At 32.3% G+C, this 27,370-nt stretch overlaps 1 protein-coding gene across 8 annotated transcripts; it reads left to right on the top strand.

Annotated features, from left to right (window-relative positions):
- The first annotated feature begins 10,671 nt into the window (after positions 1-10,671).
- Positions 10,672-24,250, top strand: LOC107889491 (kinesin-like protein KIN-7K, chloroplastic). Of its 8 annotated transcripts, none has more exons than XM_016813933.2 (24): positions 10,672-10,824; positions 11,305-11,584; positions 11,676-11,773; positions 12,377-12,466; positions 13,318-13,370; positions 14,268-14,333; positions 14,414-14,467; positions 14,624-14,683; positions 15,190-15,268; positions 15,602-15,669; positions 15,978-16,040; positions 16,245-16,349; positions 17,824-17,928; positions 18,071-18,178; positions 18,459-18,605; positions 20,172-20,354; positions 20,496-20,654; positions 21,433-21,663; positions 21,910-22,050; positions 22,158-22,280; positions 22,366-22,419; positions 22,722-22,769; positions 22,879-23,067; positions 23,415-24,250. In XM_016813933.2, exons 2-24 carry the CDS (start codon positions 11,337-11,339, stop codon positions 23,916-23,918), a joined length of 2,976 nt encoding a protein of 991 aa, XP_016669422.2. In that variant the 5' UTR covers positions 10,672-10,824; positions 11,305-11,336; the 3' UTR covers positions 23,919-24,250. The 8 variants fall into 8 exon arrangements, with proteins under 8 accessions (XP_016669422.2, XP_016669421.2, XP_040932554.1 ...); XM_016813932.2 differs by having other exon boundaries at positions 10,735-10,915; positions 11,308-11,584; XM_016813931.2 differs by having other exon boundaries at positions 10,739-10,915.
- Positions 24,251-27,370: the final 3,120 nt, after the last annotated feature.

Here is a 27,370-nt window from a genome sequence, read left to right as displayed (position 1 = left end):
TTTTGAAAAAAAAAAGAAGAAAAAACACTTAATAGAGAATAGCCATTGTTATTAAAGACGTGATAATTAATAATGATTGTAAGACAGTAGGTGGAAGCAAATTAAGGTTTTATTATCATGTTAGTTCAACCAACCAACCAGTGCTACAGTAGGTTTAACTTACAGGCTTGTATACTGTCATGGCAGCTGCCTTGTTCTCCAAAATATAAACATTATTATATATGGTTTTATTTCAATAATTGCTATCAAACATTTGCATAATAATTGATAACGTCCTAATACCACATTACCTTGTCTTTTACTTCTGTGTATTTGCTGGCCTTCTCTTACCACTTTGTTCATTTTTATACACTAGTTGGTGCTTGTATCATTATTAAACTAGTTTAAATAAAAATAAAAATATTATTTTTGAAAAATAAATTTTGATAATCTATATATATAAATGTTATGCCAACGTGATTTATTTTAGGTGAGAGATTGAAAAGGGACAAGTTTTTCTTTATTTATTAAATGATTTGAAATTTGATAGTTAGGAAAATGAATTGAGTGAAATCTAGTAAAAAGTTTAACATTGACATTCTAACTCTGATTAGAAGTCAATGTAAAGAAAAAGATTAAAGAAGCAAGCACTAAGAAAACGATTTAAAATCTGCCTATTAAATTAATATTTGAAGGTTTCTTATATAAAAGTAATTTAATTAAAATATGCTAAGAAAACAAATGTTGTTTGGTAACCACAAAATGAAAACCTATATTAATTAATTCTACTAATTTGGTTTCTTTTAAAAAAATTGAAATTCATTTAATATCTATTGAGCAACTAAAGACAATTAATCACGATGTTAATGTCTTTCATCAATTATACATGATTTTAATTGATATAATAATAAATTAGCGCTCAGAATTTACACATTCTATCAATTTATCCTAATTTAACAAATTTATCTCATAATATTTGTGTAAGCGTTGAGGCTGAATTTATCAGAATTAATGTCAAAATGACAAAATATGTAAATATCAAAGACTAAATATATTTTCATACCAATCAAAATTATGTATAATTGACGAAAGATATTAATGTCATACTTGATTATCCTTAATTACTCACTTTCAAGATTTTTATTACTAATATACTAATCTTACATTAAACCAATAATTTATTATTTGAATGTAAGAATATTTTTAAAAAAATTAATAAACGTAGCTTCTCAGTCTTAAGGTAGTAAACTGGTGACATAATATAAATATGCAATATGTACTCTCTTTTTTCTTTTTTCTTTTTAAATCGATTGAATGTAAAATTATATAAAAAATAATATTTAGGGTAATTGAGAGTTAGAATGATGGTTGTCATGTGAGTGTGCATGTTTTGCATATTAAGGTTGTTTGATTAAGATGGATGTTAGGTGTCTGACAAGATAGAATTAAATTTTTATATAAATTTATAATATTTTTCTGATTAATATTTAATGTGTACCATTAATTAATAACGGGGTGAAGTTAAAAACAATTGGATTGTGAGTCAACTTTTTAAAAATTAAAATGTTTATAAAAGTTATATAAATTAATGTATTAATTATTTTTCTTTTTCCATTTTATTAGTAGATTTTTAAAAAATATATTTTTTAAAATATTTAGAACAAATAAATCTAAACCTTAGACACATAAATGTATTCTTGAAGCTAACATACAATTAGTAATTTTTGGTGGTAAAAATAAAAATCACACTTAAGTGCTTTTTGGTATCATAAGAAATCAATATATCAAATTTTCAAATACAAAATTCACAGTAATTACACTAGCAACAACAAATTCTAATTAAAAATGCTAAATTTCTTTTCAATATTCAAGAAATCCAATATTATAAATACAATCAATCCTAATTTTTTTTAAGGATTTGTATTAATCAATCTCTAAAAATTATACTCAATTACAATGTTTTGAATCTCATACAAATCAATATCCCAAAATCATTTGATAAATAAAAAAACTAAATCTTTCATAATAATCCTAATCATCACAAGAAAAATTAAAATCTTAATTTTCTAGAGATTAATCAATAAAGCTTGAAAAGAGAAAAAAATTTGTTACCAAGTTTGATAGACTCATTTGAAAGTATCGAAAGATTGAATACCTATCTTGTAAAAGATTTAGAGAGTATGAGAAAATGAACGCAATTTGAGAGAAAAATAATGAATTTTTGAAGAAAAAAAAAATATGGATTTTGGGGTTTTAGTGTGCAGAGAGATATCCATTTATTTTCATATAAAATAAATGTTTTAATAAATTAATTATTTTTATAAAAAAATTTTAGACTATTTTTCAAATATTCTGTTGGGTCAATACACCAATTTTATAATCTTTTAAAGAAATTATATGTAATTGACCCCACAATAGTTGATGTGGCTCTGCCACTTGTTACTAATAAAATAATACATCATTAGTGATTATTAGTATAAAAAAAATTAAAGCTCTAGAAAATAAATACTATTAACTTTATTTAAATATAATTAAATATTAAGTATAATTATTTTACCTCTTTTTTAAGTTTTGGATTTTAAGTTTTGAGTTTCAAATTTTAGGTTTAAGGTTTTACTTTTTTGATGTTGGGTTTAGGGCTTCAAATTTTGGATTTGATTTTTTTAAAATTTTTATGTTTAATAAGTATGATTAATATTCAATTTTAAATTAAATTTATTTTAAAGCCTTTTGATTTTTATTTTAGTTTACACCAATGACAATGTGACATCTTATTATTAATTGATAGTGCATGAGATTTATACCCCGACAATGTATCAAATATTCATCTTTTTTATTATTATAACAATTAAGTTACACAAGATGTCGAATAATACAATGGGGGTAGTTCATATCATACGAGGTGTAGAGAGCCGCCAAAATGGGAGCGGTTCACACTATAGATGGTGTGAAGAGTCGCTAGATTTGGTGGTTTTAGAAGGTCGAGGTTATACTCGAGCTAAGCTTTCGTACTTTCTTTTTGTTTAGCCCATTTATTTTTAGAGGATGAAGTATTTATAGGTGGAGAAGTGATTGCGAGCAAAATGTTTATAAATAAATATCAATAAAATAAATATTTTTATTATAACGATAAATAACAATAAATAAATATTCATCTTATTTTTATTATATCAATTAAGTATCACAAGATGTCGAATAATACAATGAGGGTAATTCACATTGTATGAGGTATGGATAGCCATTAAAATGGGAGCAATTCACAACATAGATGGTGTGGAGAGTTACTATACTCAATGGTTTTAGAAGGTCAAGGTTACACTCGAGCTAAGTTTTCGTCATTTGTTCTTGCTTATCTCATTTTTCTTGAAGGATTAGGTACTTATAGATGGAAGAGTGATCATTAGCAATATGTATATAAATAAACAACAATAAAATAAATATTTTTAGCTAAAAAGATTCTTTTGCCACTTCCTTTATGACTCGCTAATATATGAGATCATTGTCCAGTAATAAATTATAACGAAATATTTTCGTTGAAAAAAGTAATCCGAGACTTAAGCCTAAGAGAGATTAGTAACCAAAAAATATAAAACTCTAATTAATTAGTTAAATAACTAAATAAAAATTTCAAATATTAACAAGATTAGCTAAATAGATAAAAGAAGAATAATATTAAAACAAATCTAACTAATGATAACAATAAAACTCGCAAGTAATTGCTATGAACAATTGCAAAAAAGCAATATTAAGAAATCTTCGGTTATTGGGATTTAATAATCTATTTTAGTTATTAAAGGGACTTAGAGTTTATAACTAAGATGATCTTAAAATGCAGGCATCTGTGTTGGTGTATAACTTACACCGGTTAAGAGAACCCTCACTGTCTAAGTTAGTGTATATATTATAGGCACTCTAGATAGTTGATGCATATATAAGCGGATTTAGATAACTATTTAACTAGATCACTAGGGTTAAGCAAACACTCTCGTTGTTTAACTCTCCCCCATATTATTATTCAACCTAACTGTCACTTAGGTTAATTATGAAGAACGAATAGAGCAATTAATCTAGTTATAATCTAAACCTATCTTCAACCTATTCTAATTACTAATCCGTTAATATACAATTTCTCAACCATTTAAAAAGAATTAACACATCATGAAGTTCAAAACAAGGCAAAAGATAAACAATAACATAATAAGCACAAAGGAATACATTAAAAAAAAAGAAAAAGAAATCTTGTTCAATTGAAGTGCAAGGATCTTCAATAATCGAATCCATGGGTTGATTGAATCTCCACAAACAATTCTCTAAGCAATCACTCTTGGAAAGAAACAAAAAGATAAATAGAAAACAAAAGAGTTTTGACGACTTAAAAACTAAAAAGCCTAAAAAGAAAGTAATGCAATTAATCAATCCTCCAAAAACTAACCTAAACTATCCTATTTATAAGTGTTTAGCAGGCTTTCTTAGGCTTACAACTTATACTTGGGTGTGAAGTATCATAAATATCTAAAAACCCCTTTAATTAATGAGAGAATTCTTTCTTCTTTTTTTTTTTGCTTTTCCCCATCAGACTTTAAGGCCGTTTTCAGACCCCTTAGTGTGCAATTTGGGCTGAATTCTAGCACAGACATGTAGAGCACGAAATTACCTATTTTCTAGTATATTATGGTCCCAAAAAGGACATCTATAGCTCAAATTATCGCTAAAATATGAAAGTGGGAGGGCTTGGTATAGTGGCATACACAATTTGAGCTCTAGCACACCATGGCTTGGAAAATAGCATGCTGCAATACACATTTCCTTCGTTACGATAGTTTTTTCTCTTGTTTTGCCTTCGTTTGGGCTCGAGCCTATATCTTAAGCTACTAAAGAGCCGTATAACGCTTATAAAATTTTAATTAAATAAAAACATATAAAATAAACCTAAAAACTACTAAAATTTTATAAAATATAAATATGATGCAAAATATGAAAATTACGCTAAACAACTCTAAATGCATAACTTTTTATTTAAGAAAGTAACAACTCGAAATTCAGTGGTGTCGAAAATTATAGTTTCAAAACTTTGTTTTTGTATACTGAGTCTGTAAATATTAAATAGAGATATTTACAGAGCTAGTGTATAGATGAATTGAAATTCAGTTAATTAGTTTAGCCAAAAATGTGATTAACTAAGACCCAGATACTAAATTATAAAAATCCAATCACTATAGAGTTTTAATTAGGAACAGACTTGAGGATTTAGATAACAATTATCCAAAGAACTTAAATAGTTACTAATGTCATGGGGCTAGATCTTTTGTCTCACGATCCGTGTGGCCTTAGACAATCCATTCATTCTAAACTTGTTTAAGTCAGCCTAAACACCACAAGTGAGGATTTCTTTAGAATTCCTCCAAGGCACCAATTTGTATAGCGGAAGCAATTGTGCCAAAAGAAGCTATAAAAGAACAACAGAAAGCCACAGAAAGAATGCACGAGAGGTGTTTGAGTAAATGCTCTCCAAGAATTCTATTACTCTTAAAATTCAAGTTACAATGGATGATTTACAAGTAAGGGGAGGCTCTCTATTTATAGTTGAGCTCCCCTAAAACCTACAGTCTAGATTAAATTTCATCGACAGATGAGATTAGCATATCCCTTGATTTTAGGGATTTACAATATTACATAATATCAAATCTAATATAATCTTTACAAGATATGATTCTTATCAATCTTCTAATATTAGTTCCCATATTTACCAAGATAGCCTATGTTGCCATATCTTCATCATTGGGCCACCCAAGCTTTAATCTCACAGGCTTCTCCAACAATTCTTTGAATCAGGTCAGTTCTCGTGGGCTAAATGATCCCCATCTAATTGATAGACCTCCATGGGTGCATCTTGTGCCATGGTCACGGGCTTTGCACTTTGGCTCGTGACACTAAACCATTGTTCTTTATGTTAATAGTAGGTAATGATGATGATGACTATTAAATAGTTAAAATTTAAATTAATAAATAAATATAAATTTAATTAATTAACTTAAGTAAATGTTAATTATAATATATATAGTTAATAAGTGGGAAGAAAGATGAAAACATCAATCTTTTTCCACCGTACACTAAATAGAAAAAGAAAGAAAGAAAGAAACTCCATTTTTGTTCTAGCTATCATTCGATCATCTAAAATATACTAAGGTAGCAAAGCTTTTTTCATGTAATTTTTATAGATTTTTTTGTCATGGGAACTTAGTTTAGTTAGCCCAAGTATCAATTTGATCAATTGTTAAAGTTTTAGAAAGTTTCCATTGTTGATTTCTTCAAGAATTAGGTGTGAAATTGATAGATTTTAAGCTTAGTTTGAGAAAATAACTAAATTGTAAAGCTTAATTGTTAATTTCATACATTAGGGACTAAATTGAATAAAAATGTAAAATTGTCATGAAATTTCAATAGGAATAAAATGTAATGCTTAATTGTTGATTTTGTATATTAGAGACTAAAAGCTCTGGCAACGAATGTGACATCTTGTAGCTTAGACGCAACAATCGAGTCGAGTATAAAGTGTTATAAAGAATCAACCAAAAACTAAGTAAAAAGGGCATAAAAATATAGATATGATGAACACTCATTAATGAGGGCCTAAAGTATGCCCCTTATCTCATGATTACCTTTCTGTACAGTTTAATCTTTGGCCGAGATTAGGGCATGGGTCGAATGTGACCATTTTAAATATTGGTGTGTTTGGGAAGTGAGAATCATTAAATGAGATTAGATTTAATGTGATGTTTGTCCTTGATGGCATCATGACGATGCCCCTTCCACATTTATATCCTTTATGGCGTAGGGTGATTAGGTCATAGGAGGTGTCCAGACGTAGAGGTATAGTAGTTGCTTCTAAGTCGAAGAGGAGAAGTTTATAAAGTGAGCTTTTCTGAGACTATGATTTTATAGTGAAGGGGTACTATTTATTTTTTGTGAAGGTTGTTTATCATTTGGGATACCTTTTTTGAGGTTTAATAATTAATTGTACAATATTTTCGAAATTTCAAAATGGCACCTTTAACGGAAATGATTGTCCACTTTTGATATAGCACTATTTGATTAGCCAACCATAACGTTGTTCATAAGGTCGTTTTCCCTTTTGTTGTTTTGTTATCTTATTGCTTCCTCATTTATAAATAAGAGACTTAGGGTTCCTTATAAGAAACTTTGCTTTTGTCTTTCTTGAATATTTTTTGTTCTTTAAGTGCCCTTTTTCTCAAGTTTGTTCTCTTTGCTTTAGAAATTTGTCAAAGAAAAAGTCATTTGGTAAGTTTTTGCTTCATTTTTATTATCTTTTTAATATCTTTTGTTTGCCATTTTTTGTGCTTTCATTATATTCATGATATGTTTGTCCATAATATGTAGTAAGGGAAAAATAAAGAGACAAGGGGATGATATTCCTATTATGAGTAATCGGATCCCCTGTATAGCCACAATGGAAGATATGCAACATGTTCTTTGTCTGAGGGAGAGTGATTTAGTTGATGTATTTGAGTGAAGTTACAACTTTGTGAAGGAGTTGAACTTATTACATATTGTATTGTATATTAATAGTGATTTACTCTAAGAACAAAGCACTGCAAATGTAGAAAAGCTTTCAAACTGCATAACTAACTTCTGTATCTATCTTTTTTATTTTACTTTTCCATGTGTTACTTTAGTTGAATGTGCAACTATTAGACAAATTCAAGGAACTTTCAGTTGCAAATATTTACTTTACTTGATTGATAAGATTTATGTGAGAAATTGAATGTCGATAATGGTAATATATCGCAAAGAAAAGAAAGAAAAATAGAACACACAAAATTTACGTGGAAACCTTTTCGGGAAAAACCACGGGCAGAGGAAAAGAAAATTCACTATGTCGAATTCGAATGATACAAGAAGAGAGACGATTACGTCTCTTTATAGGTTTAAAACCTTATTCTAATCAAAGTCAAATAGAAGTAATGCAGTAGGGTTAAAACATCTTATGGCATCAAAGAACAGGAATTTAGGTCACGCAACTCTAACAATTAATTAATTATTACTTATGGCATCAAAGAAGAGCTTTATAAGAAAGAAACAAAAGAGGACTGAGTGCGATACTTAATTACCATTTGATCAAATTACCTTTGTTGGTGCAAAATGATTATGGGTATTTGTTTCCATTGGTAAGATTCTTCATTTTTTTTAAAAGAAACGAATATTGTTGTGTACTTGTAATTGTTGATTTGGGGAAATATTTACTTGATTGATGAGATTTATTAATGCTCATTTAAGGCATCAAAAAAAGGCCTTATAAAAAAGAAACAAATGACATTGAGTGCAATATACTCGATTATCATTTGATCAAAATTACCCTTGTTGGTGAAAGAATATTATCGGTATTTGCTCAATTGGTAATATTCTTGCATTTCTTTTTCTTGAGAAAAGAGTATTGTTGTGTACTTATTAATAGTTGATTTTGAGAAATATTTACTTGGTTGATAATATTTTTTAAAGATCACTTATGGCATCAAAGAAGAGTCTTATAACAAAGAAACAAAAGATAATTAAGTGTGATGGTCAATTATCATTTGGTCAACATAAGTTTGTTTCTCCTAACGCTAAAATCAAAATAAGATCATAGAAATGTTGTGTAATATAATCAAAATAAGTTTGATAAATGGTTTTCTTTGAACACATAACATGGTAAATGATGATTATAGTTAAATAGATGAGGAAAATATTTATTATGAAGCAATAATTAACTACTTTATAGAAGGTAGAGAGAGAAGGACTACCTTGGATTAAGGTAAACCACTATCTCTTAAACAATCGAGCATGATTGCATTGGCTAAGATGTGGATGTATTTTCTCTCTGTTAGATTAAAACCTTCTATGCATCTGATAAAAGCTACTCGAGCTAGGGTTGTTCTTTTGTATTATATTTTGCTCGACAGAAGGATCAATGTAAGGGAATTGATTCTTAATCAAATGGATGTTTGCAAAGGAAAAGAAAAATGAAGATTATTTACAAGCGAAGGGCATTATCAACTACCATATTTACTTTTAGTTTGTAGGTATGCATGAATAAATGATTCAAAAGGAAGCTGAAGAGGCTATGTATACTAAAGCAATGGCTGATGGGATGATTTATGCCCATTGGTTTAGCCTTGGGATAACCAACATTTTAGCCAATACCTAAACCACGAGCATTTTAAAGAAGATCGATAATTTGTTTGACCATTATGATCAATGTATGACTATACACCACAAAGCATATTAGAGTGTAATGTACCACCTAAACAGCCTCCATTTACATGTGAGGTATTGTCATCATCGGTGTAAGAAGGGTAAAAGTATTATAGAAGCCTTTATACTAAAAGTCAAATTGCATTTTGCCTCCTTTACTAAAAAAATGGGTAAATTAGTCCATATGCATTAGACCTGTGCATTAGATTAAAGAGCAAGTCAATCATTTCTTTTAAAATTTTCATCTTGTTATACTATTAAAAAGTGTCATGCTTGAAACAATAACCAAACAATAACATATGGCATGCCACATGTACGTCATGCTAGTGTACAAGGACAAGTTTTTAATACTAATAAAGGAAAATTTTAATAATAAAAATGGATTAAAATTTTAACAAACATTAATTTATTCTCTAATATAATATATAGAAATTAATTTAATTTTTTTTGAGTAAAAAAGAAAGATATATTCTAATTGTTAGTATTAAGGATAACATTCGATTGAGTTGAGTCAATCAAGTAAAATTTTTTTGAGTTAATCGAGTTGACAAATCTTATTTTAGTAACCGAACTCCATTTGAAATTTTCTCGAATCAAATTAAAAAATTTCGAGTGAAATCAAGTTAAGTTAACGAATTCTATTATTTATACTTGTTAGGATTGACCCGATTAAGCAACGAACAAGAAAAATAGCGGAATAAATTAAGAAATTGAACACACAAATTTAACGTGGAAAAACTCCTCCAAAGAGGATAGAAAATCACGGGCAAAGATAATTTTACTATAATGACAAAAGAATGAAGAGTACAAAAGATGGAGATAAAGACTAAACCCCGAAAACCCAAAAATAAAAAACCCTCAAAACGTAAACACAAAATTTTCTAAATGTGTTATGAGTTCTAATCTCTAAAGGTGTATTTTTCTAAGGTTGTAAAAGAGCCTATTTATAGGCTAAATTCATAGGTCAAATAATAATAAAATAATCTAAACTAATCAGTGTTTGATTGAAACAAGTAAGCCGAGTTTAATTGAAAGATTATCTTTCAAATTTGACAGAAAATAATAGTCATATTTAACAATACTCAATGTTGTATTTATATGCATTGATGATTTAATTAGTAGACGAAATATAATAATTTTTAACTAGATAAATAATATAATAGTTTTAGCTTTTAACTTAATGGATAAATATTTATCAAAACCACATAATATAATTCATATTAGAGTTAAATAAATTTTTTTTTTATTTAAATTAATCTGAATATCTTAAAATATTTAATTCAAAATTTAAAATGTTTATAAAAATTTTTCCAATGGAATCAAATTTTAGTGGAAAAAAGTTATTCCTAAAGATGAACTCATTTACCGAAAGTAGAGTGAGATGGATTACTTTGGTATCGCGCCTATTTCCATCTCTAGACGTGTAAATGTAACAAATGGATCAACTTTTAATTCAACGTGTCGAATGGGGTCCAATCAAAATCTTTTAACACTGCGGAATGGTTTGGTTGGAAGACTGAAAATTTTGTTAAAAGAGAAGAAGACTGAAAAATGCTCTTGCAAACCTTGATGCCTTTGAAAGGCATCGCTTCCAAGGCAAGCAAAAAAGTTCATTTTTTTTTCAACTTTTTGATCTATAAAAACTCTCTTCTTTTGTTATCCACAATGTTTCTCTGATACTGCCAAGGTGAGCTTTCTTTTCGTCATTTTGTTTGGATTAAAGAGGTGATGTTTTGAGGGAAAAACAAAAATGGGTTTTATTTGCTTTACTTTCATTTTCCCCCTTTCACTCCTCATGTTTTTGTGATTGATTGGTGAGAAAAGTGAAGATATAAAAGTAAAAGAAGTTGAATTTTTTTTTCGCATTATAAAAAGTAACTTAGTTATCTATAAAATTGACTGCAATGTTTGAAACTTGAGAACTTTGAAGCAATTCAAAGTTCTATTTCTGGAAATCAATTTTGTCACAATGTAGCTATTTCGGCAACTACTTTCTACTTACAAAAAAAAAAAAAGAATTTTATGTTTTCCACTTTCGAGTTACTTTCCTCATTGATTTTTTTTCCTTGGGTGTAGAAGACAGTGATTTTTTTTTTGGTGAGGTGAAAATGTCCTCGAGAAGAGAGTCGAAACCGAAGAAATCAGGTTTAAGCAACTCAAAAGCTGTAAATTCGCCTTCGTCTTCCACAACTTCGTCATCCAAACAATTCCCAGAAATATCTATCGATGGGCAGAGCTCACCGGCATCTTCATCGGCTCGAAGCAAGCTACAATATATTTACTCTGCCAATTTGCACGCGGATGCCGACCGATCCAAAGAAAACGTTACTGTCACCGTTCGGTTCCGTCCTCTCAGGCATTTACCTTTTGCTTTCCTCACCTCTGTTTCAGTATTCTGTTTCATGTATCTGTTTGATGACGGCTTTGATTGGCGTCTTTGGATGTAGTCCTAGAGAACTTCGTCAAGGGGAGGAGATTGCTTGGTATGCAGATGGAGAGACTATTGTGAGAAATGAACATAATCAGACTACAGCATATGCATATGGTTAGTTTTGTAGACTCTTCAACCGAATATTTTTTCTTCTGTAAAGAATTTGAATGATCCTGATGCACTTGATTGAAGAAACCTTTAGGTTTTACTCAGTTACATCCACTAAACACCGACTAATGAAAACTAATAAAATTATGTTGAGGAATTTCCAGTGCCAAAGAGCTGGAGAAATTTAAACCATATATATATTTATAACATTGGTGTAGGTCTTTAGGTTGCTTGTAACCCCTAAAACCGTTTTATTCTTTAACCCTTATTTCCTTAATGTCAATTCCCTCGATGATTTACATGTGAACTTGATATTCTTTTCTTGGACACGTTTTTGTTTCATTTTTTTTATTACGTATTGAAACATGTTTCAGCTAAGGTTTATGCGTATGTGTGAAATAGCGCTGTGTTGCTGTATGAAGTTTGTGAAGTATGTGCTGTTTGAGTTGTATATAAAATTAAGAAAAATTTACTTTTTCTGTCATTTTTATCTTAGGCATCTGACCCATTGGCATGAAGTATACATAATATCTAGTTACCTTTTTCTTCTTTTGGTCAATTTTTTTCTTTTAAATCATTCTACATCTCACTTAATTTATGTGTTCCTAGATCGAGTGTTTGGCCCTACAACTACAACACGCCAGGTCTATGATGTTGCTGCTCAGCATGTTGTCAGTGGGGCCATGGAAGGCATCAACGGTATTTTGTAAAGATACCTCTTCTTAGCAAACATGGCCTCTTAATCATGCAACAATTGCTTGAATTTTATATCTGATGGAGTACAGTGTCCTTGTTTTCTTGATGATTCTTTACTTTTCTAGATAGGAAAGGGAATTCATCATTTTTGAATAATCAAAAGGCCCAGAAAAAAGTTAATCTAGTTGATAGCCACATGTTAAGCTAATGTTAAGGCTTTGAAATTTACTAGTTTTGCTATTTTCATGCAACATTGGCTGATAGCATATGAATGTTACAAATTGCTTGCATGTACTTATCCATCAGAAATTAGACTAGGCAAGGCTGTTGCTGGCTTTGGACCTGCCTTTTTGGTGACTCTTTCAGATTCAGAAACTTAACAAGATGTGAGGTATTTGCAAGGCTTCCAACTAAGCAAGAATGATTCTGGCGACTTAGGCATATAAGTTGATTTGTTTAGGCTTTTAGAGTGTAAGGTTTTCAGAGTGCTGGTGCATGTCATTTGCTGGTGACTACTGTTTTATCATGTTCAGAGCACTGGATTGAGGCCTAGTTGTTATTTCGCCCTATTTCAGCACTGTACCCTGTAATCACTCTGTAGTTTAACTTTAGAAATGTCAGTTTGATATTTCTGGTACCAATAGATTTTTTGCCAAGGTATCTGGTATTGTGAGCTTCCTTGGCAACTACTATTTTAAGTTAGAAGCCACCTTGCCTTCTCCAAATGGAGGTACTCACAGGGTTGTGTTAGAAGCTGATGGATTGAAACCAAAGTTATGGCTTTTAATTTGTATTTTTTTTGAAGCATTTCTGTTTATATAGCTTACCGCTATGGTGTTAAATTCTGTTTGCAGGCACCATTTTTGCTTATGGCATGACAAGCAGTGGGAAGACTCACACGATGCATGTAAGACTAAATAATTTTCTACATCATTTCCTTATCTTGTCTGCTTATTGTGGATTCCAGGACGGTCTATCCTATTTTAATTTCATATTTATAATTTTATTTTATGTTGGTTTTTCATTTGCATTCTCCTGACCAAATGTTTGGCTGTTTTTGTTATCACGTGTCAATGAAGAATTGATTTATTAATTACTCTAACCTTGTAGTAGAGAATTGGGTAATACTTAGTTGCTTTTGGATACAGGAGCAAGAAGGGGTCATTGCAGCAATTTTTTGAATTAAACCAACAATATCTTGCTCTTCTACTAGTGTCATTGCTTCCACACTAGAGCCTAGCTACCTTTTGTTTCTATTTTTGCAAATTCTGTTTTCTGAGAAGTCTATTACATGGTTCATTCTGAAGGGTTGTGGACTCCTTTATATAACCTTATAAGTTAGTGATCAAGTGTTGAAACTGCTCCCTTAAGTAAAATCTATTTTATTTATCTTCCTCTGTGACATGCTTACAACTATCTGTAACTAAAGCAGCAATTCCTGTTCTTTGTCCGTTAGTATCTCATAAATTTGATTTGTTTCAACAGTTGAGCCTAGCTACTTATTTCAACCTTTGCAAATTATATTTTCAGAGAAGTGGTAACCATGATTAATTGAGAACTATCAATTGGAAACATTTTATATTAACCTTGATGCATTCGAGGATAATGATTATGTTATATTAAGGGTATTTACTATCCTGCATCATCATATCTATCAAATATTTCTGCAGCTATGGAATTTCTTTGACAAATACTCATGTTTCCTTATGGAGCAACTGCAAAATCTTTAAAACTTCAAGACCGTGCATTTCTAATTTAGAATACAAGTAACATGCTTAATTTCATCTGATTGCTGAAATGGCAGGGTGATCAGAGGTCACCTGGAATTATACCATTAGCAGTGAAGGATGCTTTTAGTATTATTCAGGAGGTACCATATGAGATGTTGACTTATTTAACTTCTATTTCTTGTTCCTTTTTATGGATGGTAATGGGCAACTTATGCTGTAGACACCAAGCCGGGAGTTTCTTCTTCGTGTTTCATACCTGGAGATCTATAATGAGGTGAATTTCTTCCACTTTTTTCCTTAGCTATTAGCCTGATATTCTTTCCTCTGTCTTGACAGACTTCCTTTTCCCTTGACAACTTAGGTAAACTATCTTCAAATCTGCATTGGCTTTTATGCAACATCACTATTCTCAAGGTTTTTATCTTTTCAGGTTGTTAATGACTTATTAAATCCAGCAGGACAAAATTTGAGAATTAGAGAAGATGCTCAGGTACCTTTTATTGGTTATGATATCCTTGTTCAGTTGTTTGATATGGTTTCTATGTCATTCTTTACCTTATAACGCTTCAATATCTACTTAGATTGACTTCAGTGAATGTGGAAATTATGTTAATTGGAGATTCATGCTGAGCTTTTGGCATGATAATGTTTCAACATCCAAATGAGGCCAACTATAGTTTATGACCACATAATTTTAGCTTAGTATCATAATGTTTCAGAATGATAATGTAGCAAGTACACATCTATAAAGTTGCCTAGTGGCTTCTTGCCATTTGTGCGTTAAGGAGTTTGCTGTTTGTGCCTTCTCTTAAATTCTGCATGAGTTTCCATTTCTTTTATCTTGGATATTTTTGGTATTTTCTCATAATATAATATATTCCTCTTATGAATAGATTGTTATTGGTGTATGCAATTTTGCTGTTAATATGGGTGCCTAGTGTTTTTTAGCATGTTTGAAAGTGTATTATTTATCTATTGCTTGGTTTATGGCTTTAGGGAACCTTTGTTGAAGGAATAAAGGAAGAAGTTGTACTATCCCCTGCTCACGCCCTCTCACTTATAGCAGCTGGAGAAGGTAAAGCATGCTGGCATGTTTTGCTATATCCAGATCAGATAGAACTCAAGACTGTTTAGAGCCTTTTGAACCCTAGCTTCAGATGATGTGCCTTATCAAAACTAATCTTATCTATGAATTTTTGAGCTGGATAAATGACTAAATAGTTTCCTGGCACAGACAATAGGGGGCTCATGCACATCATTTGTTGATGTAGATATGTATATGTCTGTGGCTGTCCTCTTCATTGCACCTCTTGTTAATGTTTGTTATTTGGGCCAGTGCCTTTCCTTCTGCTAGCTGTAATGGAACTTTTTTCAAGCTATGTGATTAGATTTCGTTCTTTTTAAACAGAGCACAGACATGTTGGATCAACAAATTTCAATCTACTCAGCAGCAGGAGCCATACAATTTTTACATTGGTATTTCACTGTTACTCTGCGTCCTTTAGAAGTTCCTTGTTCCCCGTTTTCTAGTTTTAACACTTTTAAGTGAAAAAAGATGTTTTCAGACACTATTTTAAGTGGTATTAATTGCAATCTTTTCATCTAAGAATTTGTGAGAAAAAATGTTAACTCCTATTTTGAAGTGTGGATATGTTATATGATGTTAATCATTTTTGCTATTGTTCTGATTTTGGATGGTGTATGTGAGTAATTGATGATCATTGACATGTTCACAAATTCACTGCCACAACTGAATATAGTTCCTATGACTACCTTGTCTACAGACAATAGAGAGCAGCCTGTATGGTGAAAATAGTGAAGGTGAAGCAGTAAATCTATCACAGCTGGTAATTTCTACAGCCTTAGTTCTGGGAGCCATTTCAGTTATTTCTTGTTACTTCTTTCTATTTCGAGTTTTGTCTTGTTTTTTATTTTATTTAGATATGTTTATCCTATTTTCTATTTTGGAAGGAGCTAAAGATTTTAGTGTTGACTTATCACACTGTTGATTAAAACATTTTACTTTTTCCTTCTTTTATGCATACATGCAGAATCTCATCGATCTGGCAGGTTCTGAGAGCTCGAAGGTTGAAACAACAGGCATTAGGCGAAAAGAAGGGTCTTATATCAACAAAAGCTTGCTAACTCTAGGAACTGTGAGCCCTAATTTATTGTTCTTTTCTGGTCATAGTCTAAATTGAATTGTTTATTCATTCAGTTTTCTCTTTAATCTCTAACTCAATAGTTGGATCATATGTAGTTCATCATTTCTGGTGTCTGTGAGATCACCGTCTGCAGGGGCGAATCCATAAAATTTTTTGGGGGGGAGGGGGGGCACGGAATTGAATTATAAATTTTTAAGGGATCAAAATTTAATTTTATCATTATTGAAGGGACTAGATAGAATTTTTTCATTTTTGAGGGGGGGCAAAGTGCAATTTAACCATATATTAACTTATAATTTAATCATTTATGAGAGGGGCTGAATTCCGATTCTCCCATTTGAGGGGGGGAGGGGCACAAGGCCCTTGCCTGCCCCCTAGATTCACCTCTGACTGTCTGTGAATACAGTTAGGTTATTTAACTATATGATAACTTTAACAAAGCATTTGGGGAGAATATATGCAATTACAAAGCAGAGTAACATCAAACAAACTTCCTATTTAATATTTTTTGTCATGCCTGTTAATCTTTTTCCTGCTCAAAATATTGTTAAATTTTAAAGGGATACACCAAAAGTGTTTTTATTATGTTAATAGTGTAGCTGTTGACTGAAACTAATGTATGGTATGATTTTAAATTTCTTTTGCCAAAATATACTTGCTGAGATGTTGGTTTCTTAAATTGTTAAAACAAGTTTGTAAGAAGCACAATTTTCAAACACATCATGGATAAACTCACTAGATTTGCCTCTGGCTGTCTGTGTATACAGTTAGGTTATTTAACTATATGGTAACTTTAACAAAGCATTTGGAGAGAATTTATGCAATTACAGAGCAGAGTAACATCGAACAAACTTCCTATTTAATATTTTTTGTCATGCCTGTTATCTTTTTCTTTCTCAAAATATTGTTAAATTTTGAAGGGATACACCAAAAGTGTTTTTCTTATGTTACTAGTGTAGCTGTTGTCTGAAACTAGTATAATGTATGGTTTGATTTTAAATTTCTTCTACCAAAATATGCTTGCTGAGATGTTGGTTTCTTAAATTGTTAAGACAAGTTTGTAAGAAGCACAATTTTCAAACTCATCATGGATAAACTCATGCTTCTGTGTCAAGTACCTTTCCTGTGTTCTGTGTTTTTTTATGGTACTTAGACCATTAGACATACAAATATAAGACGCTACATGACTGAGCTAAAATTTTTTATTGTCTTACATTTTTAAGTTTTTAATCGGATATGGGTGGTTCTGAGATGTATTCTTTAACATTTTGTGGTATGTTAATCGCTCATGATATTTTAGAGCACATGCTTTGTTCTTATAACAGCTGAAATTTACTGCGTGTTAGAAGTGAGGACATAGAGATGTCATTTACTGGATCTTTGTCGAGCAATAGTACTTTCTCTTTTTTCCTATATATATTTGTCAACACTATCGTAAATGTCTCTCTTATGGGATAAATTGTAGGTTATTTCTAAATTAACAGATGGGAGAGCCACTCATATACCATATAGGGATTCTAAGCTTACCAGGCTGCTTCAGTCTTCATTAAGTGGTCATGGGCGTGTATCTGTAAGCATAATTGGATGCCTCTGTTGAAAAAGATATCTATGTTAACAAAAGATATTAGAAATTTCATGCCATTTGTTTCCATGAATTTGTCATACTTGCTTATTGGTGTTCTTTTTTGTTTCTTTTCTGTCCATAATTTCAGCTCATTTGCACTGTAACTCCTTCATCAAGTAATAGCGAAGAGACACACAATACATTGAAATTTGCCCACCGTGCTAAACACATTGAAATCCAAGCAGAACAGAACAAGGTATGCATCTGTTTCTATTGTATGTATATATTTTTTAATAATTGAAGGGGGTTATGCTAGGGATTGAACCCAACTCTTACGCCACTCAAAATTTGTGCCACTGGGCTAAAGGGTTGTTGGCATATTGTATGTGCTTAATATGGATATATATGTGTGCATGAATTGTTTTGCGTGCCTGTGTGTACACTATGGGTGTTTATACTTGATGCACACACCACACACAAACAAATATACTTAATCAGGATTTTCTTTTTTGTTATTTACTTTATCAAAAATGCAGATTATTGATGAGAAATCACTGATCAAAAAGTACCAAAATGAGATACGTGCTTTGAAGGAAGAGCTAGAACAATTAAAGCGGGGTATTCTAACCATTCCTCAACTACATGATATTGGAGAAGATGATATTATACTCCTAAAGCAGAAGGTACATTTGTTCTGTTTTGACTACAATAGCTGAAATTTTAATGTTTGATTGTATTTTGGTCTAACTATAAATCTACTCCAGGGCTAAAATTTGTCTTTTTATGTAACTATGTGATTTGAGATTGTAGAGAGATGGGCTGTAGTACAAAACACTGACTCCTTGTAGTAGTTGTGGTTAAAGTTTTGACATATCTTAGCAGTGCTTCTTCTTTCTTAACCAGTAGTGAATATTTATTTGTGGGGCTTGTTGATTGTGAAGTTATGTTTTGTCTAATATTGGTTGTCCTCCTCACCTACTCATTGCTATATTATGGATTATTCTGTCGGTCAAATATCATCCAAGGTTTGTCAGCCATTGATCATATTGTTCCTAGCACATAATCACCCATTTGGTTAGTATAGCTTTATGTGTTTTGAGTAATCTTTTGCATAATAATCAGTCATTTTGATTTTGCTACGTTATTTGATCCTTTTAAGCTAGTTCCAAGGATGCAAAAAGTAATATGTTTGACCCATTAGCTGGAACCCCACTTTTTGGCTTTGTTTGTATGAAGGACTGAAAGGAGTGAGGATGGAAAATTTGTTAAGATCCATACCACTTTCCTACTTTATAGCTTAACCATTAGATTAACAAATTTTCTGTCCTCGCTCCTTTCTATTCATCATACCATGCAGAGCCTTCAAGTATTTTCTAGAGAGGCTTGTAAGCTTATTATAGATCTGGTTACCATAAACTAAGTACTGACCCTGCTTACCTGATTTTCTTTGCAAACTAATAGCAGGTGTTGGCAATGTAAATTAAAGAAGGTTTTTCTTCTACAACATGGTTTTTGTTCAGCAGGCTTTTCCATGATTTCAATAAAATGACTTTTTTGTTGTTGCTAAACATTTTGAACTTCTTTGTAGGTTGCCAATCTGTGGATTTCTACTAATGCAGTCTTCCTAGTCTTTGAATCTTTTGATGACCATAGAATACACGCTTGGGGATAATAAAGTACCAATTATAGGTGCTTTTGGTAGAATGAGAAAATAGTGACTTCCTTAATATGGGGAAAAACCATTTTCTTTTTAATTGCCGACCTTCCTATCCTGCCACTCTTTTGGCACTGCACACAAGATGCTTAGTTGAGATTGAATACTGATGTGAAATCATAGGGGAAAGACAACTTCAAGATATTTATTTATTAAAAAATCCAGATTGATGTTATCTCATGGGCTCCTGTCACGTTAAATTGGATTCATTTACATTAGATTTCTACTCAAAAACATATGATAATAGTATGCTTGGCATATTGCTGGCGTAAGGTGTGAACCTAAAGAACAAGAACCTTGAATTTGTGTTCTATTAAAATGTTTTTTGTACTTCTCCTTTCCATTTCCCTTTTAAATAAAGTAACATACGTTTTTTATGTATCATTTTCATGTCTCATTTTAATCATCTGGTGTCAGATTAATTTATTTGATGTAAAATAGTTCTTGAATCATAGCTGCTAATTTTATCCCAAAGGGGAAAAGAAAGATGAATCACATCTTGACTTTGACAATTCATTTGTTATGATCTGTAAAGCTAGAAGATGGTCAAGTCAAGCTGCAATCAAGGTTGGAGCAGGAAGAAGAAGCAAAAGCAGCTTTATTGAGCAGAATACAGCGATTGACAAAATTGATTCTTGTCTCCACAAATGCTTCACAATCATCAAGGTTACCGCAACGCCCTGGGCCAAGGAGGAGACATTCATTTGGAGAAGAAGAGGTATGATTGTTGATCTTATTTACTTTCTATGTCCATTCTTTATGTTTTTCTTGATGGATGGGAGTTATTTTACACACTAAGTCTTCCACTTTGACTTAATCTGATTGTATCTAATTATACTTACTTATATCTAATGCACAGCTTGCATACCTACCACATCGAAGGCGGGACATGACTCTGGATGGTGAGAATGTTGAATTGTATGTTTCCCTCAAAGGGAATGCTGAAACTGGATGTGATACATTGAAAGAGGAGAAAAAGGCCCGAAAGAATGGCTTGCTAAACTGGCTTAAGCACCGAGTATGTTTGTTTTAGTACTCTGTTCTCCTAATGTTTATGTTTATTGTTTTATATTCAAAATATGAGCTTTGGGGTTCTTGATAAAGTAGCTAGGATAGATTAGTGATGAAAATTTTCTCACCATCTGATCTTACATTCATTTCAGCAACTCAGCACACACCAAAACAAAATTATTTGGAAGAGTCTTACTTCTCTAATGATAAAAGTTGCCATTTGTTTCATTAATTTCAAGTGTTGGCAGTGGTTTCCCATCTATTATCATGGGAGATCTGCATTAAACTGCAATAGTCAACATTTTAAACAAGAGTTCATGATTTTTATTGATATGCTTATTAAGATTATAAAGAAGCCTTAGCTGCATTTTTTTGGCTTTAATATTCTTTTCCTCATTTAGGTTTATTTTATTAATAATTTATTTTTGCCTTATAAGGTCAGTGGCTTTGCACTTCTCTATTGCTGAACTTTGCTACACCAATATATCCTTTAATTGTGGTAAAAATGTAAAAATTGGTAAAAACCTTAACTAGAAAATGGATAGAATAAAACTTAGTCTAGATGCTTGAAGCAAATGCTCTTTTCTTATTATTATTTTTAAAATTTCACAATTGATGCTCGGTATAAAGGGCTAAAGATAAATAGTTCATGCAAACTAAATAACATCATGCAAGCATTAACACCTACTAGTTGGTTTCAGTTACATGAATAGTTTCTTATGAAGCATGTATAGATGTAGATCTCTTTCCTCAATAGCTTATACTAATTTATGTTTCCTCTGCAGAAACGTGATAGTGGTATGGAGTCAATGATGAGTGCCAGTGATAAGTCAAGTGGAAATAAATCTAATAGTACCCCTTCAACCCCTAAATCAGGAAGTAAAAAATTCAATGTGGAATCTAGGCTTTCCCAATCCTTGTTTACAGAAAGTTCTCTATGCATGGATCTTCTCTCAGATGCTAGACGGCATAGAGAAGTTCCAGAGAACGATTACCTTGGACAAGAGACTCCTTTGGTATGCAAATATATTTTGTTTCCACAACTGTTTTTATTTCTTTTTCTATTGCACATGTTAGTCTTGGATTAATCTCTTTCCTGCTGACTTAATTAAACGTTTCAAATTTACAGCATACCCTTACTGTTGCATAAATGTTTTTTAACCACTGTTGTATTTAGAATTTGCTCTGACCTCAGTTATCTCCCCTTTTTTTTGGTATCATGCATGATTCAGCAAGTATATTTGATGCCTTATTTATTTCAGACAAGCCTAAAAGCAGTTGATCAGATAGATCTACTAAGGGAGCAGCAGAAGATTTTGTCTGGAGAGGTAGCACTTCATTCAAGCACTTTAAAACGATTGTCTGAGGAGGCTGCAAGAAACCCCCAGAATGAACAGATTCAGGTAAATACTGGCATCATGCTTTCTGTGTTATTCGCTTTATAGTCTCCCTGGATATTGGTTCTTTCTTTCTTCTTACTTATTATTTTTATTATTTTAATTTTTTCTAGGACAAGATGAAAAGGATAAGTGATGAAATCAGGGGAAAGAATGAACGAATTGCTTTGCTAGAAAAGCAAATTGCTGATTCCATCACGGTTTCAAGCAATATGGAGAAATCAGAAATATCACAAGTAAGTTCAGCTTTTGTTATTGGTTCCATAGGCCATTTGCTGCATCCTGCAACTCCATCTTTACTCTGTTTTATAAATGCTACAGTCTACTGTTGCTGAATTGGTGGCGCAATTAAATGAGAAATCCTTTGAACTTGAGGTAATGTATGCTTCCACATATGTTTCAAATGCTTCGCATGAGTCTCTGTATTGTATGGTAAGGGCAGTTGAGTTAATCACGTTAAATTTGGTTATAGAATGTTCTAGTAACCTAACTGTGGACTCAGCTCACAAGTTCCTACATTTTATAGTATAGGAATCTATAGAACCTGCTTCAGTGACCAAGTTGAACTACAGGAGTTGGAGGCAGCAAAGAATTCTTTAAAACATTCCTCAACCTTTTTCCCTTTGTCCCTTTGCTTTGTCTGGTTTTCTCTTATGAGTCTATTATTCTGTTTCCAGGTTAAAGCTGCAGACAATCGGATAATTCAAGAACAGCTTAACCGGAAGGTAGATATACCTACTTAACCTATGGTTTTAAGTAATAATTGTCCCACACTCATGCCTTGCAAGTAACATCTCTTTCTGGGGTTCCATTCTAACTTCACATTTTTACCAGATTTGTGAATGCGAAGGATTGCAAGAAACAGTTGCATCCTTAAAGCAGCAGCTATCTGATGCACTAGAATCACCCAATGTCCATTCTAAAGCCTCCTATTCCCAACAAATCAAAATGAATGGCCTGCAGATGGACAAAGAAGTTGCGGCACCAAAAGAGATTAGTAGAGATTTGCTTATAAAAACACAGGTGCTTTTACATGCTCAGATGTGGTGCTGATATGGTACCGTACTCGAGTGTTGCTATCTTATTAAGGCCAAGTCATGCAAACGCACATAATTCAGTCATTTTCACTTGTCCCCATGCTCTGCTCCTTTTTGATGATTGAATATGTCTACATCTTGTTTCTCTGTGTCTCGGCAAACATACAAGGACGCTATATGCCGTCTTATGTTTTTATTCCCAGATTATACATCACAGCGACATTAGCATTTATGATTAGCCTAGCATCAGTTTTATTCTGGGTTTACTTTTTACTGATTTCACTTTCATTACAGTAAATGGTATAAGCTAATTTCCTTGTTTTGCTCAATCAGGTGACCGAGATTGAGGAACTGAAGCACAAAGTTGTGGGACTAACTGAGTCAAAAGACCAGCTAGAGTCGCAGAACCATAAACTGGCAGAGGAGAGTTCATATGCCAAGGGGCTAGCCTCAGCCGCTGCTGTGGAGCTTAAGGAATTGTCAGAAGAAGTTGCTAAACTAATGAATAAAAACGAGAGACTAATGGCAGAACTCGCTGCAGCAAAGAATCCTCCCACACAACGTCGAACAAGTACAGTACGGAATGGTCGAAGAGAGAGTCTGACCAAACAACACGACCAAGTTGGATCATCCTCTTATTTAAAGAGAGAACTGGCGATGAGCAAAGAGAGAGAACTTTCGTATGAAGCTGCTCTTCTAGAGAAGGATCAACGTGAAGCTGAGCTACAAAGAAAGGTTGAAGAATCAAAGCAAAGAGAAGCTTATCTAGAAAATGAACTTGCAAATATGTGGGTTCTTGTTGCCAAATTAAAAAAATCCAATGGACTTGATACTTAAACTGTAGTTTCCCAATCAACTAAAGGGAAACAGTGAGGTGAGCTTGAAACCTGGAAACGACTGGTTCAGTTCAGGGCACAGTTTATTCACAAACAATAATTCGGCTTCGGCTTTGATTTAGTATTTGGTTTCAGAGAGTAGTGTCCTGAGAATGTTGTGCATTGCATGTAGAGGGGCCATTGTACATTCCATAGGAGTTTTTTCTTATTCATCAAATTTGTTGCATCTTTTGGGTTCTCTTATCCATGGGGGCATTGTATTGAAAAGCTTCAGTTTTTGTACATAAGAGTTTTGAAGCAATGCAGCTCTCAAATGTGTAGTTTTGCTTTTCATCAGTTAATTTTCATCTCTGTTTCGCTGTAAATGTCTTATGCTTTAGATTGATATGGTTGCAGTGAACCATATATACATGTGTGTGTGTGTGTGTGTGTATTCATGTTTCTGATTTAACACCATAATTAGGCTTTGAATGGATTACAACTGCTTCCTCATTTGATTCCTTTAACAACTCTTCGTATGTGGAAACCATCTAACTGTTCAAATAAAAAAAGAAAGCGAAATGAAAAACATTCCCAAAATGAACAAATGAAGAACACCCAAAACCTTCGATTAATATTATCTTATAATTAACCCTTATTTTTTAAATTAAGCTTCATCGCAACTTTTGCGGAATTACATCCGTTTTGAAATCTTTTGGTTGGTGTATATTAAAGTTTGCAAATTTTAAGATTGAATTAACTGTAAGCATATTGTGCAAACAATTGTATAGTTATTTTTATAATGAAATACTTCGTTTTAGTATTTCAAAGAGGAGAATCAAAGCAATTAAAATTTTCGACAAATTCAATATTTATAGTTTAATTAAGATTGTGCCATGTTATGTTTAATTCATTAGACATGTTTTTTTTTTCTTCTGTGTTACCATTAGATCCATTCCTAATAATTTCGTTCATTATTTTATGTTACTTCGGGTTCATAAGTGATTCTTATTGTGCAGGGGCAACGGGATGAGGAGCGATAGGGATGGAGTAAGGGATGGGCGGTGATGAGGATTGGTGGTACTTTCGGTGGGTGTTGGGCAATGATGATAAATGGTGGTTCTAATTGTCGGTATTTTATCATAAAAGAAAACTAAAATGATGAAGAAAACTGAACTGAGAAGTCAAGTAATTGAAATGGAAAATGTACATTTTATTGAACTGAAACTAGTGTTCATATAGTAAACAAATTAATAGCTACTAATTAAAAGTAGGCTACTAACATAATCATAATCTCAAAAAAAAAAAATCAAAAAAATCTAAAACAAGTCAAAGAGTTATGATTATATCTAAAATTAGTTACTTGAGTTATGATTATATCTAAAATTAGTTAGATTATGATAACTAAAGCAAATATTCAACACTCCTCCTTGCTTTAGTTGATGCAAACACCAAGTGTTGTTCTCAAAACTTCAAATTTGCTTACTGGGAGCAGCTTGATGAATATATCTGCAACCTGCTCCTCTATTTTGCAATAAACCAGTATAACGTTACATTCTTTTTGCACTTCCCTCAAAAAGAAAAGCTTAATGTTGAAATGCTTAGTCTTCCCATGAAATATTAGATTATGAGAAATTGCAATGGCAACTTAATTATCAACGAAAATCTTTGTGCTTTCATTCTGTTCAAGGTTAAGATCACTTAATAATTTTTTCAACCACAAATCTTGATTAACAGCGGTTACTGCAGCAACAAATTTTGCTTCAACAGTGGATTGAGCCACAGTTTCTTGCTTTTTCGAGCTCCATGATAAGACACCAGATCCAAAAGTAAAATAATAGCCTGATGTACTCCTCATGTCATTAATGGAACCTCCCCAATCACTATCAGAGAAGCTAACAAGCTTGAACCTTTTGCTTCTTGTGAATTTAACACCAAAATTACTCGTGCCTTTGATATAATGAACTACTCTCTTGGCAACCCTAAGATGCAATTCATTGGCATAATGCATAAATTGTGACAAAATACTTACAACATTTAAAATATCAAGACGTGTTGCTGTAAGATACATTAAACAACCAATCAAACTTCTAAAATATCCCTCATCAACTTTATTAGCTCCATCTTTTTTACACAACTTCTCCTTTTGATTCATAGAAGTGCTTACTTTCTTGCATTCTTCAAGTTTGAATTTCTTTAAGATTTCCTTGGTATACTTCTTCTGGCAGATGAATACTTCATACTCAGCCTGTTTAATTTCCATTCTAAGAAAAAAGGGCATCAATCCGAGATCTGTCATATAAAAAACCTTAATCATCTCCTGCTTGAATTCCTCAAGCAACCATGCATCATTTCCCATTAGCAAGAGATCATCAACATAAAGAGAAACTATCAAAATATTATTATTCCGACGTTTGACATAAAGTGTGGTCTTGGACAAATTTTTTTCAAAACCCAACCTCAGCAAATGATCATCTATCTTACTGTACCAAGCTCTTGGAGCTTGTTTCATCCCATAAAGAGTCTTCTTGAAAAGAAATACCTTGTCTTCCTCTCCTTTCTTCACAAAATTTTTAGGTTGCTCAACATAAATTTCTCTTATGTCACAAAACCTTGAGAAGAAAGTAAAAAATATGCTATGTCAGCAATAGGCCTGTCCATTAACTTGGCCACCCTTGTAGCTTTTAAGGAGTAGTCGTCACGGGTAAGAGGTTGATTTAGAGCAGGTGCAAAAGTCGACGCTATTTTCATGGCATAATGGCTTTCCTTTTTCCCATCTAGTCTACTTCTCCTTTCACCATTATTGCAGCTGTGTTTTTTCTAATAAAAAAGTAAAAGCAAAGTGTTAATATATATGGAGAGAGGGAGAAAGTGTTAATATATATGGAGAGAGGGAGAGAGAGAGAGAGACAGAGAGGGGAAAGGGGGGGGGAGAGGGAGGGAGTGTAACACCCCTAACCTATATCCCTCACCGAAAAAAGGTTTTACAAGGCATTACTGATCAATATACATTGTTTACATATATAACATAATCATTCATACTCACAATCCGTTCATATCAATCACATTGTCCCTTATAAGGTCCTATAAGACCTTAAAACATGCTTAAACGAGGTTTGGGACTAAATCGATAACATTTACAAACTTTAAGAAACTTAAAAAAAAATCTTCTTTGATTTCAGGGTCACACGCCCGTGTGAACAGGTCGTGTGCCTCACACGACTATCAGACATGCCCATGTCACAGGCCGTGTGAAAACAGCGTATACATACTGGCTTACACCACACGGTCGAGGACACACCCGTGTACCAGGTCGTGTGAAAACTAGGGAGGTTATTGACTTGGGTCACACGGCTGACCACACGCTAATGTGTTTAGCCCGTGTACCCTTTGAAATGGCCACACACGCCCGTGTGCTAGGCCATGTGCCATTTAGGGGGTATACTGACTTATGTCACATGATCAATCACACAC

Source organism: Gossypium hirsutum, chromosome A09, assembly GCF_007990345.1.
Source record: "Gossypium hirsutum isolate 1008001.06 chromosome A09, Gossypium_hirsutum_v2.1, whole genome shotgun sequence".
NCBI lineage: Eukaryota > Viridiplantae > Streptophyta > Magnoliopsida > Malvales > Malvaceae > Gossypium > Gossypium hirsutum.
This window is presented reverse-complemented; position numbering and strand designations above follow the sequence as displayed.